At 44.4% G+C, this 19,855-nt stretch overlaps 3 protein-coding genes across 3 annotated transcripts in view; 1 reads left to right on the top strand and 2 right to left on the bottom strand.

Annotated features, from left to right (window-relative positions):
• LOC126556666 (uncharacterized) overlaps positions 1–10,338 on the bottom strand; it is a 41,458-nt gene extending 31,120 nt beyond the window's left edge. The window contains exons 1-3 of the mRNA XM_050212075.1: positions 9,773–10,338; positions 7,736–7,899; positions 3,810–3,909 (exon numbers count right to left, since the gene is read on the bottom strand). Coding sequence (XP_050068032.1) covers positions 3,810–3,909; positions 7,736–7,899; positions 9,773–10,298 — 790 coding nt within the window. The 5' untranslated portion in view covers positions 10,299–10,338. The remainder of the gene's footprint in view (positions 1–3,809; positions 3,910–7,735; positions 7,900–9,772) is intronic.
• Positions 1–19,855, top strand: part of LOC126556762 (putative ATP-dependent RNA helicase DHX57) — a 300,736-nt gene that overhangs the window by 76,552 nt on the left and 204,329 nt on the right. The window lies entirely within an intron of this gene.
• The window catches only part of LOC126557181 (protein claret segregational), a 333,201-nt gene that overhangs the window by 171,311 nt on the left and 142,035 nt on the right, over positions 1–19,855 (bottom strand). The window lies entirely within an intron of this gene.

Genomic DNA, 19,855 nt, shown 5'->3' with positions numbered 1-19,855 from the left:
CGGTTGCGAATTATTTCCCATTTATTTGTTGCCCAGTAAATCATGCAACAAAGAGGACGGAGAATGAAATTGAATTTTGACACAAGCAAATAATTCATGGATTCAACAATGTCGGACCGCCGTGATGAATGCGGCCGCTCTTGAGTGAGTCACGCACGCTCACGCGCTTCTTTGTATCGTGTAACGCTTTGTGGGTGAATGATGAATATTTGTCAGATTCATCACCATCCGTCTGCATATAAACAGTCCCCAGCCCAGCACGAATAATAAACGAGCAAAGTTAAAAGGGGTTATTTTTATTGTTCGGTTCCCTGTTGGGTGATGCGTCGCACCGCGAGTTCCAGATTCGTGCGAACTGTGCGCGAAAAATGTTCTCCCGGCCGAATCGGTACCAAGCAACGGGTGCCGAAATTGGTGAACTGTTCAAAGCTGCAAATAAATCCAAACAAAGCTGCAGTGCTCGGACCTAAATAAACAATCGCCCGTACTTTACAGCCACGTGCTCGCATTCTCAGGACAGATCCAGGCGCAAAGTTCCGAACGAACGACCGGAAATTATGGTCCCGATGGACGTACGAGGAGTTGTGCCAAAACATTTGCCGGTGCACCGGTGGTTGTACGATCGGGGTAAATCTTGGGTTACATTGGTGCAGTCGCGTCAACAGCGGCCGGCGATGAAAGTGTTTCATTTTTCATTCTCTGATAAGTTTTAATGGAAAACGGTGGCCATCGTTGGTTGGAGGCAAGCTGGTACTTCCGCAAACCGAGCTCAATGGTTCGGGTATTTGTGCTGGTTGTGCCTTGGTAAGACAAAATGCTTAATTTTTCATAGCCGGTAACCAGAGGTCATTGAGGTGCAGGAACGTTCCGAAGCGGGATCAAATTTTCGCACGCTTGGAACATCTTTTGGTAGAGAAACGAATGACCTCAAGAACGACGAGTAGTGCTGGCAAATAATTTAGCAAAATCCTTGAATCATTGGAGACTACTCAGAGCATCCAAGTGAGAGATTTTCGTAACATTTCTACCAATTATGAAAATAAACCAGCATCTAGGTACATAGGCATTGGTTTGAAAAAGAAATACACGACAATACCGTCATCTAGAGCAACATTTATGCGGTTAATGCATAGCGGAGTCTACCCACGCCGCTCGGAACCAAGCACCGTTTTGGGTTGGTTCCTTTGTTTGCCCAACTTCTTATCATCGCGGCACACCACAGAAGAGCAGGAAACAAGTGGGTACAAAATTTAAGCTCCCCAGCTTACAACAGTGTTCCGGGACTCCGTTTTTCTTTTCCCATCCGAAGCAAAATATGTCTTTCATTGTGTGTGTGTGTGCAAAGTTTGACCAGGATCGTTCACTTGGATTAGGTCATGTTGTCCGATCTTACAATGTTTGTATGTATACCGAACGGATCGTTACCGTCTTGGTGGTTACCGGCTTTTTGCAGAGCGGCCTATTTCAACAGTTTTTATTTGATTACCGACATCCGGAGCAGCTTGGAAGGCTGTTTCATGCTGCTTTACGTTTATTGGGCTCCGAGGCAAAAGTAACCACGCGTAGCGTAGGAAGCGTACTCGTACAGCGCAACAACTTTGGTCATGTAATACGAACCGTCAACAAGCGGCGGCAATGGGCGAGGGCCTTGTGGTACTTTTCGATTTCCAAGTGGCTTCATGATTGGAAATATTTAAAATCACCCATAACAGCGTCTCGGGACGGTGTTACCGGGGTACCGGGATTCGAAATTGGACGGTTTCTAGGATTGAAACATTGTCCAGTAAGAGTATAAGTTGAGTAGAGTGTAGAGTACATGTTTATGCATTTATCCTAATACGAGGGCTGACAATAAAGTGGAGACCTTACTTAACGCTGCAACTTCGCCGGATCACGCGCTAGGCAAATTCTGGCAACACCGCCGTGTTCCTTGGTTCCCCAACTACCACTTTGCCGCTGGGTGAGGCTTCCCCGACCGCTCAGTCTTGGCTGAGCAGCCGTCAACGATGGAGGTACCCCTCGCGTCAGCGTCCAAGTGCGAATTGCGTTCTGTAATACGTTTTTTGAGTGCGAAAAAGATGACACCTATTGAAATCCATCGTCAACTAGTTGAAGTTTACGGGGAAAAGTGTATGGACATAAAAAACGTGCGTAAGTGGAGCAGCGAGTTCAATTCTGGGCGCACTAATGTTCACGACGAGGAGAAGTGGCCGACCGTCGGTCTCGGATGCGATTGTAGATGCAGTGGAGGCAGTAATGCTCAAAAACCGCCGTGCGACAATTAGGGACTTGGAAGAGAAGCTTGGAGGACGTGGCCCCAAGTGACTACCACATGTTCCCCGCCCTGAAAAAAAACATCTCGGAGGGAAGAAGTTTGAAAGTGACGCGGAGGTTCAGAAAGAGGTCAACACCTGGCTGCGCGAGGCGGACGGAGAGTGGTATTCTGCCGGCATAGACAAGTTCATCGTGCGGATGCGCAAGGAAAAAAATGTTGCGGATGTTGGAAAAAAATGGCGATTATGTAGAAAAGTAGCCAAGACCTTGGCCTTTCCAACGGTGTATCGCTTTTCGAAAATAAATGTCATTTTCTATGAAAAAAAATTGGAGACCTTACTTTATTGTCAGCCCTCGTATATTTAGAATGTCCTTGCTAGATGCTATTTAGTTTTAGGTGTTCTTAAGAATGAAGTTTGATTAGGGATAGTTCGTAATTAGTTCTTGGGTTAGTGAAGGATTTCTCAGAAATTCAACACATTTAAATCCATTAGAAGCCAGGCGTCCGTTACCTTTGGTCGAATTTTAATCACAATTTTTACGATAATTTCTTGAATCCTCGTAAAGCATCTGAGGCCTGTCAGCGACTTTTTTTAGTATCCCTTATGCTTTCCCACATATTTGATATCCAAAGGATCGAGCAAAGAGCGTTGAAGATCTGGAAAAAATGTTCCAGATGATGCTTGCTGACAGGTGATCGTATAATTCAAGTCGTCAACAATTCTTCTATCTGTGGTCAAAATTAGGCCTCGGCAGCAACATGAGTGTAGGGATACATAGAAGGTTGCTGGCTACCAACTGATCATACTGAAACCTAAGGAAATCATTGTAATCCCATACGCCTCTGAGCTATGGACGATTGGGCATCGTATTCCACGCGCCAGACTCATGAGCCCACAAAATCATTTAGGTCATCCACATGGACAGAGAAGGTGTGACGGCGTCGATGCCAAGGCTAGGCTCGACCGTCTCGACAGAATGACAATGTCGCAAAGTGGTTGTAATTCTTGTTAACTAAAGAAGTGAGTTGACCAAGACCACATAATTGAATGGTATGCTGCACTAGGGGCGCTGTTTAAAGAAACTTTTGAAGTAGCTTTAATTGAATAAAGAATACAAAATGAAAAGAAATATGTCTTTAACCGCAATGAATAATAATTTTGTAACTTTGAGGACAATGCGCCATTCCTATTTACAGCAAAAGGTGTCTTGAAGCTAATAACTAAATTCACAAAAACAATTCTAGTAATTTACAGTTACATTTCGTTTTTTCCTCGGCCTCAGCAATAATCGAGTTCTCCATTGGCTAGCAAATGGTAGCAGTATTCCAATGGTTCAACGATTTCAATTTCTCTCCCACCATCGTTGGTGCAATGGTTTACTGCGGGGCCCATGATGAAAAATGGCAAAATATCAAAACCATTTAAACCAATCGCTGCCAGAGCGTAGGCTACAGATTGATTTATTTATGCGGCTCGTTCCAACGTTCCGTGCACCCGTACCACGGTTTGCTGGCTGCTGCAAAAGACACTTACCTGTCGCTAGCAGGATCGCCTCGGTCCAATTAAGCTGCTGCGCGATGCTTTTCACAGCGAACGAAACTGTTTCGTAAGAGGGAATGAACTTTTCCGTCGCCTGAAACGAGATGGGCAAGACATAAACACATCGAGAGAGAGAGAGAGAGAGAGAGAGAGAGAGAGAGAAAAATTAATAAAACCAGGTACAAGGAAAGACGAGTATGGTAGTGGAAATGTCACCAACGCACAAGGCTGCTTGCAGCAGAAGATAGAGAGCGTAATGAAGAGACTGACGGAAAGAGGACAGACCGGGGTGAGACGATTTTCTAAGTTGTGGAAATTTGAAACGCCCCGAGGATGAAATACGAGTTCGGCGTGAAGTGGTGGGGCGACTCTTGGGCCATTTGCCCGCTGGCGCGTCTGACAGCACCCGGTCAACAGGCAACCGGCCAACGTGACCGTTGCTAGGGCGGTACGGTGCCTACTCGACGGAAAGTGCCCTTGACAAGCATTTCATTCTTTCGCTGAGTGACACACGATACGGAAAGTTTACGCTTCCGCTGTATCATTACCACGTTTGCAAAAGGGAGTTGTTGTTGTTGTTGTTGTTGCTAGGTAGCTTGTCAGTGTTGGGCTCCATCTTGCCAAACGAGTGGCCTCTATCCGGTGGGTTCTATTCTATCGATACTGTACGGTACAGTCCACCAGCGGAAGTGATTTTTATTTTCACGCCCACATGGATATGAATGGTTCGTTGATGTGCGTAGAACCAAACTAGGTCAGTTCCGCAACGGAAACATCACCCGGTTCCACGTTGTATTTAAGCAACACATTTCGATACTTTTAAATAGCTCTCATTTAGTAGCAAAAGAAATAAAGCTCTGCGGTAAACTTCCGCCAGCTGGCAGACGTCGTGCGAAAAAAAGCTATTACAAATTCAACAGACGCTCGAACCACAAGCCCCTGAGTCGGTTTGATTGACTTTGAAGTGTGCGTGAGCGTGAGAAAAGCCCCTCCAAAAAAAAAAGAAAATAAAATGTGAAAATGAAATGTAAAAGATCAAGCAGCCAAACTTTTCAGCCGTTTTTCGGTGGAAAATCCCATTTAGTTGACTGCTTGCGAGGGAAAGAAGGAAAGAAATGGCCACATCTCGCGAGTCCAGCTTTATGCGTGAAGCGGTTGGACTGTCATTAAACTTTTTTGCGTTCTTCCTGCCAGTTTCACACCATCCCCGATGCTTGTTATCACCTCGCCGCGGTTTAGTTGGCCGGTTGTGGTTCGTTTTGCGGTATGCCACAAGCGTTCATGAAAAAAGTTTGCCTCAGTCGGAACCGTGAACCAGGCCTCAATATATTTTGCAGTGGTTCGTGTCGAGATCGAGGCGTTTGAAGTGGTGAAGCCTCTAACATAGAAAAGTTCGCGAAGCCTGTGGTCCGTGTTAGCACCCGGAAACCCGGAACTGTGTAGAATGGAGTTGCTGGGGAGTTGTAGTTGGTGGATGGATATGTTTTCACTACACGACTACTAGTCGTGTTCGGTATCATGACTAAACGCGTGCACACTTTGGAAGTTTGTTGACCGATAGCCAGATGCTCAGGAAGAGAAAGAGAGAGAGAGAGAGAGAGAGACAGAGAGAGAGAGAGAGAGCGTGCGAGCTGTTAGCTAGCCAGCCACCATTAACATATTCCTAGAAAACCGATATTGATAACGACAGCATCCAGCAGTTTCGAAGAAGCCAGGCTCCAGGCAGGCCCCCCCCCCCCCCCCCCCCCGATACAGGTGGCTCGTATACTCGGATTGCCATGCTCTCGCCTGTATGTTTACCTTTAGCAGCGCTCATTACGATAATGATGTAATCAATTAACAGGTGCCTATGCTGCTGCTACGTACGGCTATTACGGCCCGTTCGTTTGGTGCCATTTCGGACCATGTTTGCCATTTTCGTGAGACGTGTTGAATTTATTGTTTGTATGTATGCAGGAAGATTTAAGCGAAGAAAGATGCGCAGGTTATTCCATTACGAAACAGCACGACCAGCAGACAACATCATGCTTGGGCAATAGGCTGGCCAAATTGGCGCACGTTCGCTTAATAAGAGTGAACGTACGTAGCGTGCACGGTAAACAGCACAAATGTCGCGCGACGAGTCGCAGATGGGTCTGTTCTATTTCTAGACACCACGATATTCACACAGAGGGATAAAAATGGCTATGAGTTTATAATCTAAACGAAACCAACATCAAAGACTTGCCTATCGTCCGTAGCAAAACAGAGCAGAAAGTGATTTAAAAAAAATGTGTGAAAAAATATAATGCTTGCGTATAACGATCAGTACGAAGCAATTAGACGCATCAAAACTAGTGTTCCATAAGGAGTGTTTATCCGAGCGCAAAACGCAAAACCAACAAAACGAAAATGGAACGCAACGTGTAAAAAAGAACACATTCGAAGTAGAACGGAAGGAGAAAAATACAAGGAAAAACTCAATAAACCACAGAGAAAATGCAGAAAAGAAAGAAAATTTCATTTTGACGAACACATCAACTGAAACGTAATACAATCAACGTAACGCGAATTCTTCAACATATTTTCGCCAGCACTACGGTGCTCCCGTGGATCCTTTTGACTGGACGTTTGGTTGAGCTGCGGGAACGCTGCTAGAGTCGGTAGCGTCCCGTACCTACTTCAACAGCACACCATCATTATCAACGTTATCGTCATTACAGTGTCTGTATTCTATTTCTGCCCTTTGTAAAACAGAATGCTTGATAAAAAAAGGGGACGAAAAAACCCCCAAAATTCCCATCCCTTCCCCTTTTGCTAAGGCCCCTCCGACTCCGAAAGTTGATTGCGGCGTGATTATGTAAATAAAACTGCATAAATTATGTTTTGCTTCGTTTCATTTCGTTTGCTCCGGCCAGAAGTGCTGCAGAAGCTTTCAGGCTGGGGGAAAAAAAGGGGAAACAAAAACCCCGCCCCAACGATGGTAATGAGGTGGCGGTGCCGAGGTGTGGTGTTTTTCTTTCGCACCTTTCGGTGTTTATAATCGCACTGCATAGGAAACTGTTTTGCCTGGGCTGCCCAACAGTCTGTCTCGGCAGAGTACTGACCCCCATTAAGCACAATCATTTATGCACTGACAATGTCAAAAATGATTGCCTACTTTCGGGCTGACGCATGTTGGAAAGGCGCTGGGAGGCCTTTTTGTCTAGCATTAATCTTGCGTGCGTAAAGTTAAGATGCTGTCGCAGAATTGTTTCGTACGATTTATTAGGGAATGGTAATTGTTATGAAGAAAATAAGAAACACTTTGCCAGCAGCACCAGAGACTGTTTCCAGTGTTTCCTTTTTTTTTTTGCATTGGTAGTTATGGCTTACTTTAATCGTTTGTTTTGGCTTTGGAAAACTACGGGAGAGAGGAGGCGTATCAGCAAATGTCGACTTAATTAGCCAAACAATCTCAGCATGTAATGGAGTGTGTGTAAGGACCGAGGTGTGTGTGTGTGTGTGTGTAGCGACGATCCCTTTCGATTTTCATCGTACATGTATCAATGAGAAATCTGTGTTGTGTGCGTTAATTTGATACCAGCAAAGTAAATCACGTCTTTCAGCTTCATCCGTTTGCGATGGATCAAGTGAAACCATTCAACTCGTGATGCAGTTGTTGATTAATTTCGCAACCAAAGTTAACCGGAATTGTAGGCATCATAGGCTTTGATTCACAGCTCACAACTAGCTCCGGGTTCGGAGAGGTGTAGGATGAGAATATATTTCCTAATGTTGGTGATGAAGTTATGAATGGGAATTCAAGGAAACTAGTAAATGAAGTTGATTTACTCTTCCCAAAGCGAATGGGGCCGACTGTGCATTGGTGCCACTTGGTATGTATAGATTTAGGAATGCATGGAAAATCATGCCTGGCTGCCTGGTGCCGTTTTGCTTACCTTCATCCTTGGGCACGGCCAGAAGAGCACACTCTTCCGGTAGACGGTTGACAGGTGTGTCGAAAGGCTGTCACAGTATCCGATGAAGCTGTCACCTTCGTCCGACATATAAAGCACGGTCGTAAAAGTGGGATCGTCCAGCCAGTGCTCGAACGTAACCATGTCTGCGAAGAGATGGAGAAAAAGGGGACGAAGCAATAAGTGGTCGGTGGAATGGTACGCGTGAACTAAATAAACACCCAATTCCGAGTGAAGAGCGATTGAAGAGGGATATTCATTTTTTTCCTCAACCTCGAATTAAGAATGCAACGGAATCGAGCGGAAGGATTGAGTAAGGCACAAGGCAGCAAATGTGGATAGAAAAATGTTTGAGTTAAGTGTTGGTGCTCGCCGGATCGGAGGGAGAGTTATTTCTTTTTTCCAAACCCTTTCCCGCCACAATCTTCAAATTCCGGTACAGAAATTGGTGACAGACAAAACCATAAGCATGCGTGCAGGGGACGTAAATCGGAACGAAACCGAAAACAACCCAACCGAAATCGGGTTGTGTTCGGTGTTCGATTGGTTTGGCTTTGGTTGGTTATCGAGAATCACATTCACGATGCTGTGGTGAGGATACGGCCATCGTTGACGACGACGACGATGACGGATAAATTGGATTACGTCTGCGTAAAATAAAAAAGCAAATATATTAGATAGATAAATCAATTACTGGGGATGGTGTTCTGCTTGATCGCAAAACCGTGGGACCCACACGAAACGGTACACGGGGAAAGTGGGCGTTGAAATTTGTGCGGAGAAGGAAAAATGAAACAACCATTTCCTCAGCTATTTTGCTTTCGGGTTTAGCGGAACCGGGTCGGTGCTGTTCACGCACCTCCTTGCTTAGCCGGGGGCAAGATGGAATCGTTTGCTGTCAGAAAAGGAGTGATTGAAGTGCGATACGTTAAGCGACCTACGAGGTGATGGGGATTTCGAAAGTTGATGGAAACTGACTTGAAAATGAAGTTGTACGAACGGAATTCCCACAGTGGACATGGGATGGAATATGTAACATCCAAACCTTTAAGTTTTATAATCGTAAGTTAGAGAGAGAGGAATAAGAAAATTGACTAATATTTTAATGAAAAGTCGCATGATGTTGATCATAACAATCTTCCCACGAAACAAATTATATTGATTCTGATTTTCCAACTACGAGTCTCGTCTAGGGAGAATATTTAGAAATCGCATGAATAGTCCTGCTGAGCATGTAGGAACGAATAAGAAAACGCAACATTTGTACGGGAAATCGTTAAAGTTTTAGATGTATCGCTTTACAAAAAGGTTTGATTAAATTCGAAAAGATATTATTAAAATTGATCGTTTTACTCTTGCAACATTAAAAGAATAATTAATCCATCACAAGCAATAATTTTGACCGAATTTTTCCCCCGCAACGACCACTGTGCCATGAGAAGAAATAACAAAAATATGGAGAAAATGAACTTTGTGCCACGATTGAGGCAAAAACGGTTTCGATAGAAATAAAGTTATTCATCGGTTCGAGATAAAGTAATTACAACTTGACGACAACAAGATCGAATTCATTTCATTTCTCGCCCATGATTGAGTGATCGTAGGGTCGCTGATTTGATGCATGATCAAATGGGAATGTGTTGTAGTACTCAGGACGGTTCTATAAAATTGGCTTCCACTCAATATGCACGACTCACTAAACTTTGCTACTCAATCCTCAACTCATTCCAAATTTGATCGTTTCTATCGGGGGAAATTTTTCTGTTACAAGAAATGCGACACTTTCCAACACCGACCAGAACCAGATTGTCAGTTGTTAAGTAAAAGGGACAAAACGAAGTTAACCATTCAAACTTTTATGCTTGAATTCAATTTCAACCCACCACCTACGGTGCTCCGGAACCCCAGCAGGGACTGGTTGGAAACGAGAAAGCCTGGGCCGACGGTTTTCTTGTCCCAAAGTTGGAATGCATAATCGGGGCTAAGGTATGTTCACGAACACGGCAAACGAAAACTTACCGCGCCAGGAACGAAACTGAATCAACTTGTCGAAGAGCGGAAGCGTCAGATTGTCGTTGTCGCTCACCGCCGTTGGCCGGTTGGTTTGCAGCAGTTTGACAAAGTTGTTGAATCCTTGGCGTAGCTGGTCGATGGAAAAGTTTTCAGGTGCAACCACCAAAACTCTGCCGGTTGTGCTGTTAAGCATATCACTGTGGAGGTCACCACCGGTATGCTGATTGTCGGACGGCTCGTTGGGTTGCTCGTGGGACTGTCTGCGCACTGCAACGGTCGAGCTGGTGGTGGTGATGGTGGCGTCGTCGAAGGGCGTAGTAGCACTGATGTTCGTAGCAATATTGTCACTGCCTGCAGTGGAAAAGTTACGTACCGGGGTGCTGCTAGTGGTGCTTGCGAGAGGACGTGGAAGGACGTGACCATCGATAGTGGCAAGATCAATGAACGAATTGAGGAAGAGCACTGCAAAGATCAGCAGTCTTAGGGTAACGTTGTACATGCGGCAAACAGGTGGCTTCATGTGGGTGACCATTGGTTCGCTCTCATCAGGGGTAGCTCGCGTCTTCTAAGCTGGTCCTCCAGCCGGGGACGTCCAGTGCAAACTGCGAACGGGGTAGCAATGCTCATGCCCGTGTCCCCATGCCCCACGTACCCGGGCGCTCCGCCACGCGTTTTGATATGTTTCGCTACGGTGTTCCGCTCCGTTCGTGGCAATGATAAATTAGTTCGCTTGGTGCATTATAATGAATGCATCCGTCCCGGGTGACATCGACGATGGTCGGTGTCACACCCTCCGCCACCACCGTCTTAGTGTTGCATTATTTAATTAGCGCTACAATGATCAGCTCGTTAGGATGGTACCGGCGGGATGCACTGTCCTTAGCGCAAATGGCGATGGTCGTAAAGTGGAATTGCTTTCATCCGGATAGTAGCTGGAGACGTGCTTGCATATTTGTAACCGATCTGGTAGGAAGAGAGAAATAGAGAGAAAATTTGAACCACGATGGACAAACGAAAACAGGACACTTAAAGTAACATTTTTCGCAGTTGTCGTGACGTGATTATTGAAATTGAATAATATTACTGAGATATATTCAGATAATGATGTGATATATGTTCATGATATTAGGACATTTCATGTCTGCTTCTCAAAGTCCAGTGGGATTCTTTCAAACAGTCATTTGTAACACTTTAAAATCAAAAGAAATGATATAGAAAAAAATGGAAAATTTAGTACTGTTTGCACTGAATTTAACCTAAAACTTCAAATCCGACTAACAAACACATTTTTTTTTGTCGGATTGTTTATTTTTTAGGCTTTCAACATGTTGAATTTCTCATTATTAGAGCGAATACTCCAGGAGCAATATTTTATGTTTACTGATAGCCTTAGCGCTAGTGAAGCACTGAAATCCGTCGAGGCATGAAAAAGCTCTGATTACTTTATACAAAAAAAAACTGAATATTCTAAGCTCTTTGTTTGATAACGCATTCGGAATATCGCTGAGCCATATGCTGCCTGCTCATTGTCATTTAGCCAAGGATCCTCGGCACTAGGCTCCTTGGCTAAACGAGGTGCTTCTGATTCCTCCTCAATAATTTCTTCGCATCCCACAACAGCTGTGTATGGCCCGCTGGCAGAGCATGTGGGATGAGGACGTACTCGGGAGGTTCCTGCATTCCATCTCGCCACAGGTTTCTCTCCGTCCCTGCGTTTATTCGCATGATGTCGAGACTTATGTCGAACCTTTATGCGATGAATGCACATCTTCAGCGTATAGCTAGCGCCGACTCCACAAAGTGTGTATCTGTAGCAACGGACACCACGACATTGACCACATACTCTGGTCATGTGTGGAGTTCGATGCGGCTAGACCCGGACTCTTAACAGCCCTTCGGGCATCAGGAAGATCCCCTGAGGTGCCGATACGCGATATCCTGGAACAAAAGGACTACGATTATTTGCGAATTCTGTTTGACTTCGCCAAAGAGATGGGAATCGTAGATTGTACGCAGTATCTTTCCCATTAGTTAATTGTAGTTTATTATGTTTATCTGTTTTTTGTTTCTTGTTTGTTACACGTTTGTAACGTGCGCCAGCAGCTCTTTCGGCCTAAGAAGGGATAAGGCCTTAGAAAGATTGGTTAAGGATATTTAAAGTTGTAACTGGAAGCCTCACCGTTGGCGGAATGTCCGGTTTCGATTCTGCAGTAACCTTTCAAGGTTATTGTGGCTATCGGCTCCATGCGAATTGCAGGCGTCAGGGTCGCTAGCGAAAACATTAGATTACTGAAGCAATGAATTAGGTTTAGGAGTACTGGAAATGGAGTTGCGAACACCATATCCACAACAGCATCAGCAGTAGAGTATCCACAACAAAGGGGGTTATCTTGGGAGCCATTTGTTAGTTTTCACGACACGATGCTTCAAAGAGGCGCTAATCCCCTGGAACTAGATAGAATAACAACATCAGAACGACACCTGGCAGCAACAACATCCACAACCAAGCTCACCCGGAATAAGGTGCACTTGCACTGAGGAAGAACGAAAAGTTTACCCCCCACATAGCACCACATGAAGCTCGATAAAATATTAGCTTTTATAGAATACGGCCTTTCCATCGTTATTAAATAAAAAAATAAAAAAAAACATGTTGTACTGCTGCAAATCATTGTAATAATCACCAAACTTAATAATCATCAGACGGGTCGAGTCAATTATTGCATTTAAGTAATCGCATCGCCGAAGCATTGCATCGGCAATGTAGAGGAGAAAATGTAGAGGAGAATTTAGTTTGTGATTTGTAAATTAACAAAAAAATGTTGAACCAATCTTTTGAGAATAAATTCCCGCAGCAAAATACCTTAAAGGACTGAACGAAAGTAAGCTGTTATACAAAAAATAAATAATATACCTTATATCCCGTTAGCTTTCTTGATCAGTAAAATAATCATGACAGTCATGAACCTAGTTTAAGGTGGGGATAGGATTTTTTAATCAAATCGCTTATATTGTTCAATTCCTCTGTTAATTTTTCAAATGTTATTCAAGTATTTCAAAAGTAGAATCAGCTCAATTCATAAGTAAATAGCTTGTTTGATATTAACAGAAAATAGGATCCTTCAAACCACCTTTCGTCGCAGTGCCAAAGTGCACGTAACGTTAACTCGTTTGTGCAGGGATCCGAAACCGATTATGGATGGAAATTGGGAATTTATCAACGGGGAAAACCTCGTGCAGCTCAGACAGTGGCAACGTGAGAGTATTTATCGAACTAGATCACCGGCGTAGGTGATTTATTTTTAACATTATGCGAAACGACGACTTTTCTCACCATTATGCTGGAAATTCAATCAACGCCTGCAAAGGCAGATTGTGGATGTATGAAATAGTATTAAAATGAGAAATGAAAACGTTATGCAGTGTTCATGTAGTGATGCGAAAGGTAATACAAGGGCAAAAATAATAAAAAAAAAAATATTTCGAGGATATGTTTGTGTCTTCATAATAGATTCCATTTCATTCACTTGCCAATTTTTTACTTGATTTGGTTTTCATAAACGTATTTGTATTTGAAAGAACAATATATACATCGAAAAGCCTCAAAGAGCTGGTAATGTCCTGCTTATTTAGTGCATAAATTAAAACTGATTAAAGTGTTGAAGGAAGCATACCCCAATAAAGTTTTATTCCAGCCACTTCAGAAACAAATCTGTTCGCACTTTCAACACTGGCCCACACAAAAACTTTATTTAAAAAAAGCCAACCAAAGGCAGGGGCTCCTGTTGTGTTTGGAATACCTTCAAACAGGCAACTCAAGAACTCGCGTTGAAGTGATCACCACGGGAGGCTTCTACACTCGGCAGGCAATAAACAAGCAGTACCATAGTTTGGTGGGGACTTGGGAAGAGCGTGGGAAATCTCGCTTTGGAACGCCTTTGTACAGCAAACTTTAGTTCGCATCCTTTCGATGCGAAGGTCGACCCTGAAACCACCATACCACCAGTAGCCATCACCACAACCAATACCGCAAGAACGATTGCAAAACGTAACAGAGCGTGGTATGTATGGGCGCGAGCAAAAGCCGATGCCGATCAAATGTTGAAATAATTACTTTTTCTCGAAAGCACTTTCAAAGGACTTTTAATTAATTCCACGACGGGATGCACGGCCACCGGGTGGAAGCACAGGTTTGCCACATCTCGAGAACGTTTCAACGCAACCACTCGGTTAAGCGAAGCATTCATAAGCACTCGTACGTTTCCGTTCCGTGTGCCCTTGGGCCAGAGGAAGGTGAACCTACTGCTCCCGCCCGGGGGAATCCTTTCAACGTTTAACCTTCGAAACGTGAAACGGGCCGAGTGTGGTATAAAATGCAAAGAAGAAATACGGCTAACGGAGCAAAACGACAAATAAAAAAGAAAACACAAACGGGGAAAGAAACCTGAATCGTTATGTGTCACGAGTTGTTGCCTTTGGGAGACTCCTCCCGAGGAAGGACCATCCGTTTGGCGTCGTTGAAGGATAATATCTTTCGTCAACTCTCTGACGCTCCTTCTTACCTTGCCTTATGCTGATACGATGATGATGATGCAGGAAATGCACACATGAAACGGCAACATGGCCAACCCGAGCGGGACATTCATAACCGATTGCGAAAGGACCTCGAGTGCTTGGGCAGGAAACGGGCATATAAGCTCCGTGCTCTTGGCTCTCGGATAGGATGCCAACTTGGTTACGTAAAAATAAATGCATATGTAATGAAGCGCATAATCGCTGCTCCTTGTACACGGTGTACCTCTTCTGCCTTCTGGCCGGAGCTGTGTGTCGGTGGATGCGATGCGATGCAGAGAAATGAATCCTTCCGCGCGTGCAACTCGACCACAAACGCTGGTGGTACCGCCGTCGATGATGATATAGGCGAATGCTACGAATAAGTTTGTATGATTGCGGCCAGCCGACAAGAGGAACGGGCGTGCAGGTGGGGAGTAAATGAAGAGAAGCGTGAAATAAAATGTGTAACCTTTATGCTGTTCAAGTTGAAAAACACTTTACGCGACACTGAGGCAGAACATGGAGAGAGCGAGGGATAGAGAGAAAGAGCGAGTTTTCTTGCTGAGCTACCTTGGTAGGTACTGCCTGGCGGGCTTATGAAAACATTCCCACCCACTAACCACCAACCCCCCCCCCCCCCCAAACCGTATGCATCATAATGCACGGTTATGATTCGTTGCATCACACTGCATCAGTTGGAAGGACAGAGTTGAATAGCTACGAAAGGGAACCCCATTTCTTGCTACTAAGTTTTTGTAGACCCGGCAAGGACCACGGAAGATGCTGCCAAAGTGCTACACTCACTGTACGTACTGTGTCAGCTGCACCAACCTGCTTGTGCAATTGCAGTGCGATGCATTTCATCGCTGAATGTCAGCACCCCACCACTCCAGTACACAATCCTATTAATATTAATAAGCAGTTGATCAAAGCCTAATGCTGCTAAAGGGGATGAGAAATTACCTAACCTTGGGGGATTTATGGCACTCGCAGAAATCGTGCTCATCCTTTGCAAACACTTTTCTATTTTCCTTTTGTGTGGCATTATTCGTGCGCGAACTATCTTCTCCTGTTCCGCTATGGTTGACAGTAATTGAACAGGATCCCAACACCGATGGTGAGAAAGAGCAAGAGCAAGGATTAAGGACTTGGCATTGTTGACCATCGCAACAGGGAGAGTAGAGTTTACCAAGGGATCTCTAGATGCCCTCATTTGGTGAGCTTCGGTCAATGTTTGGGAAAGGTTAAGGTGTATCATGGCGAGTTTGCCGGGCTGTAGCAATCAGTTAAGGATTTTTTAAAGCAAGGTTAGAGGCTAGTGAAAGTCTTAACGTGAAACAGTTAAAATCGGTGATCTTTTTCCGGTAATGTGAATATTTGAGATGATTAATTATCTTATTATCATCCGTGCGGCATCTTTGCTTTTTAAATATAATTCAAATCATTGATACCGTCTGTTTTGCTTGAGTAATACGAATTCTCTAATTGCCTTGGGATCACATGCCAGAGAAGACGCATTAACGAACTGTTGAAGCCAGACGCAGCCTAAATTTATCGATAATAACTCGCACGAAATCGTTGGTTTCGGCTCCCGAATAGCTCTCTCCTCTGAACATTGTAATGGACAGTGGAGAGGGATTCTGTTCTGGACCATCGAGATAGATGAACGTACCCTGATTTGAGCCGTGTCCAATAAATCCTGTGTAGCTAATAAGTTATAAACGTCCGTGTTTTATTCCAGCCACTGAGTCCGGACGTAAAACTAACACATAAGAAAATATGCCGTAAAACACTTTGCATCCCGTAAAACCCAAAAACGAATTGAAAATCATGCGACTTTCTGATCCTTATTGCTAATCAGTTATTTAGTTCCATTTTAGTATGCTAATTATTTGAAAAATACGGCACACATGATAATTTTTGTGTACTGTAGCTTGATTAAAATTACGAATACGGTCACGGTATTTAAAAGAACAAACACAAATAATTTATAACATAGGTACTGTATTACTAAAGAACGAGAACCGCCGTCTTTACGCTACCGGTGCTGGCGATGTAGAGAGAGCTCGGTGATGGTGCGTAAGCCGAACAACGCCGAAGTGGATACGTCGGGTCCTGTAACACAGTGACAGGACCGAGTAACGGCGTTACGCTTAGCGCCCACGGTGTATAAACCCGCACACAACAATGATGAAGGTTGTAACTGACTCACTCACTCACTCATGTTGGCCTGCTTTTTTCAAAAGCACGTCGTCGTGACATGGCCCGGTCAACAATAGATCTCTAGGAAACTCGATCCCTGGCTGCAGCTTCCTATCCGTGTTGGCAGCCGATCTCCGACAGGTCTCCCTTGACCTGATTCAGCCAACGAACTCGCTGTGCTCCCCGACGCCTCGTGCCGAACTGGGGGACGCTGACGAATACCTTCTTGGTGGGACATGAGTCCGACATTCTCATAACATGCCCCAGCCATCGTATCCTGCCGGTCTTTGCTACCGTCAGGTTGTCCGGTTCTCCGTATAGCTCAGCAAGCTCGTGGTTCATCCTTCTTCTCCACACTCCATGCTCGAATACACCGCCAAAGATCCGGTCCGGAGGATGCAACGCTCAAACACGCCAAGAGCGTTTGCATCCTCCGCTCGGATGGTCCAAGACTCGTGACCATATAGGACCACCGGGCGAATTAGTGCGCTATATATCTCACATCGCTGCTGACATCGTTATCCGAAGTTATGACAGTCCCAAGATAGCAGAACTCCTCTTCCACTCGGGCTCTATCACGATCAGAGCCTCCGGCAAGCAGGTATTTCGTCTTCGTCGCATTGATCATCAATCCAATTCTCGCTGGCTCACGTTTCAGTAAGGTGTACGCCTCACACACCTTCGCTGTCGTCTTGCCAACGATGTCAATGTCATCCGCGAAGCCAAGAAATTGAAGAGACCGGTGGAGAATCGTGCCATGGATATCGTTGTATAGCCCTGCGCTTCGTATGACACCTTCCATGGCTATATTGAACAGTAGATAGGAGAGTCCGTGCCCTTGCCTTGCCTGACTCCTGTGAGATTCGAAAGATTTCGACAACATGTTCGATACTCTCACTTTGCACTGCACCCCATTCATGGTGGTCTTTAACAGCCGGATCAGCTCTCCAGGAAAGTGGTGCCGCTGCATTATGTTCCATAGCTCATTTCGACCTATGGTATCGTAGGCCGCCTTGAAGTCGATGAACAGAATAAAGATTTGGTCGGTTTTGCCTCCAACAAACCCCGCTTGGAAGCTGCCGACGAAATCTGTAGCAAGGGAGGCAAGTCTGCAGAACAAGACCTGGGACAGGGTCTTATAGGCGGCATTAAGGACTGAAATCAGCTTGGGCCTTTCGACGGTAAGCCTCTCCAACTTAAAGAGCTCAGCCGCTGGTCCATCACTACCAGCAGCCTTGTTGCTTTTAAGCTGCTTGATGGCGCTGGCAACCTCATCCAGAGATGGCGGAGGCACTTCGTCTTCTGCACTATTGCTGTCACTGATGTTGTTGTTGCTGTGTTGCTGCTGCTGTTGGCATTTTCTGCTACTTGCACCAACCTCTCCTGTTTCTGATCCGTTCAGGTGTCCTTCGAAGTAGCACTTTCACCTTTCGATCACTTTCCGCTCGTCTGTCATTAGATTTCCGCCTGTATCCTGGCACATCGCGGTTTTAGGAGCAAATCCACTCCGTGTCTCTTTCAACCTCCTGTTAAACGAGCGGGAGTCCCCCGACTGACTCTTCAAAGCGGCGCTTCTTGTCCTGGAAACTAAGGTTGTAACTAAGGAATTGGTTAATACGATTAGACACGAGGATCATTATTCGACACTTGATGGAAAGATTCTCTTTAATTTGTGTGCACAGTTTCAAATATAAACGCAACAGAGTTTTAATGAATGTTTAAGCACTGCTTCCACAAACACATAAAACAATTTCAAATATCCTACTCTTTCACTACAACTCGAAAGGTTATGTGAAATATTTCGCGTGGACAGAGCACAATTTATTGCTCCCTTTCGAAGGCGCCCCGTACGTCGGCCGCATATCCGGAGTGGCCGGTTTGAATGTTGTAATAAAACACGCAATAAATATAAACCTGTGACGTTTAAAGTGAAATTTTCTACTACGCACCGTACCGCTACATCACTACCCATGTCATTCGGCAACAACTAGGCCGTACAGGAGAACTAGGTAACGGCAACGTGTATTGGCAATTTAGCAACAACCCATAAACAAATGGTATGATTGCAATGCACACTACTACTATTGCTGATGCATCCACATGTTTATGACCGTCAAAAATTGGCGCAGTTAAAGCGATCCGGTGGTTAAAACGTTTCCTTTGCACACCGACAATAGAGAAATAAATTTGTTTAATGTCCGCGTTAAAGGCTTACCCGTACGGTGGGAGTGGACATTAACTAGAATGGGAAGTTAATTTGATACTCATTTTATGATTATTTCACCGGCCAGACGAGAACGCATCGATTTGTATGCCCCTCGTCGGGTTGGGTAAGCTTGTTCGGTCGTGAGTGGTATTACTGGTACAGAACAGCTGTTAATTGCAGGCTGGTGGCAGATGGCTCATGTTTATATTACACTTGGACGGGATTTTACAACTCAATTAAAGCTTATGGGAAATTAAAATCTATTAGAGGTACTGCTGTAGCAATTGATGACACCACGAGGGATTTGTAGCTGTACGGGAAGCGTTATTATTATTGTAGAGAGTATATGGTAGGACATGGTTAGTTCGATGCTCTCGTACCTGAGCTCAACGCAAGTTCATGGGTTCTCGAATTTTTCAACTGTTTTTAAATAATATTCTAGTTCTCTTGATTCGTACTAAGACAGTTGTTAGAAAACGCTGCTTCTATTGCGGCTTTTCAGTATAGCTGAGCTTTTCCTTTATTACTAAGCTCTTAGAGATACAATAAAAGAGCCAAAAAATTAGTCCGCTGTTCGCGCGCGCTTCTATTAGTTTTCCGATCTTTATCCGCTCGTGATTAGTTTTCGACTGAATCGATCGTTCCCTAACTGATCCCGGGGCAGGCTCGTCCTGCCCTTTTCTGATCCTTCAAGGGCGTTGGGAACCTTATAAAGTTTTTACCTTAAGTAAGTAACCTTAAACTGTGCGAATAGTAATGTGCTCAACAGTCGTAATCAACGATCTAAAATCAATCAATTTGTGGAGTACTTTAAGTAAAAAAAATAATAGAAATTGTGCTCATATCACGCTTATCATTATTTATGTATATTTACATGAATATGGCAATTTTTTGCGATGAAACAAATGCTTTTAATAAACATCACTTCATCCAGCAATTTAATTCCACCAGATGTTTTAATCGCTTTTTTGCCACATTACGAATGTTGAAGGGGGTTGAATCATGTCACCTACAATGCTTAAATAGCTTATGACTAAAAAAAATCCAATATCCCTTGTTGCACGCTGACAGCATTGGTGCGTTTCGTACGCAGAGTTTGACATGTTACCCATCGGCCGAGCCGCAAC

This window comes from Anopheles maculipalpis, chromosome 2RL (genome assembly GCF_943734695.1).
Source record: "Anopheles maculipalpis chromosome 2RL, idAnoMacuDA_375_x, whole genome shotgun sequence".
Taxonomy (NCBI): domain Eukaryota; kingdom Metazoa; phylum Arthropoda; class Insecta; order Diptera; family Culicidae; genus Anopheles; species Anopheles maculipalpis.
Note: the sequence above shows the minus strand (reverse complement) of the source record. Positions and strands in the feature narration are given on the sequence as shown.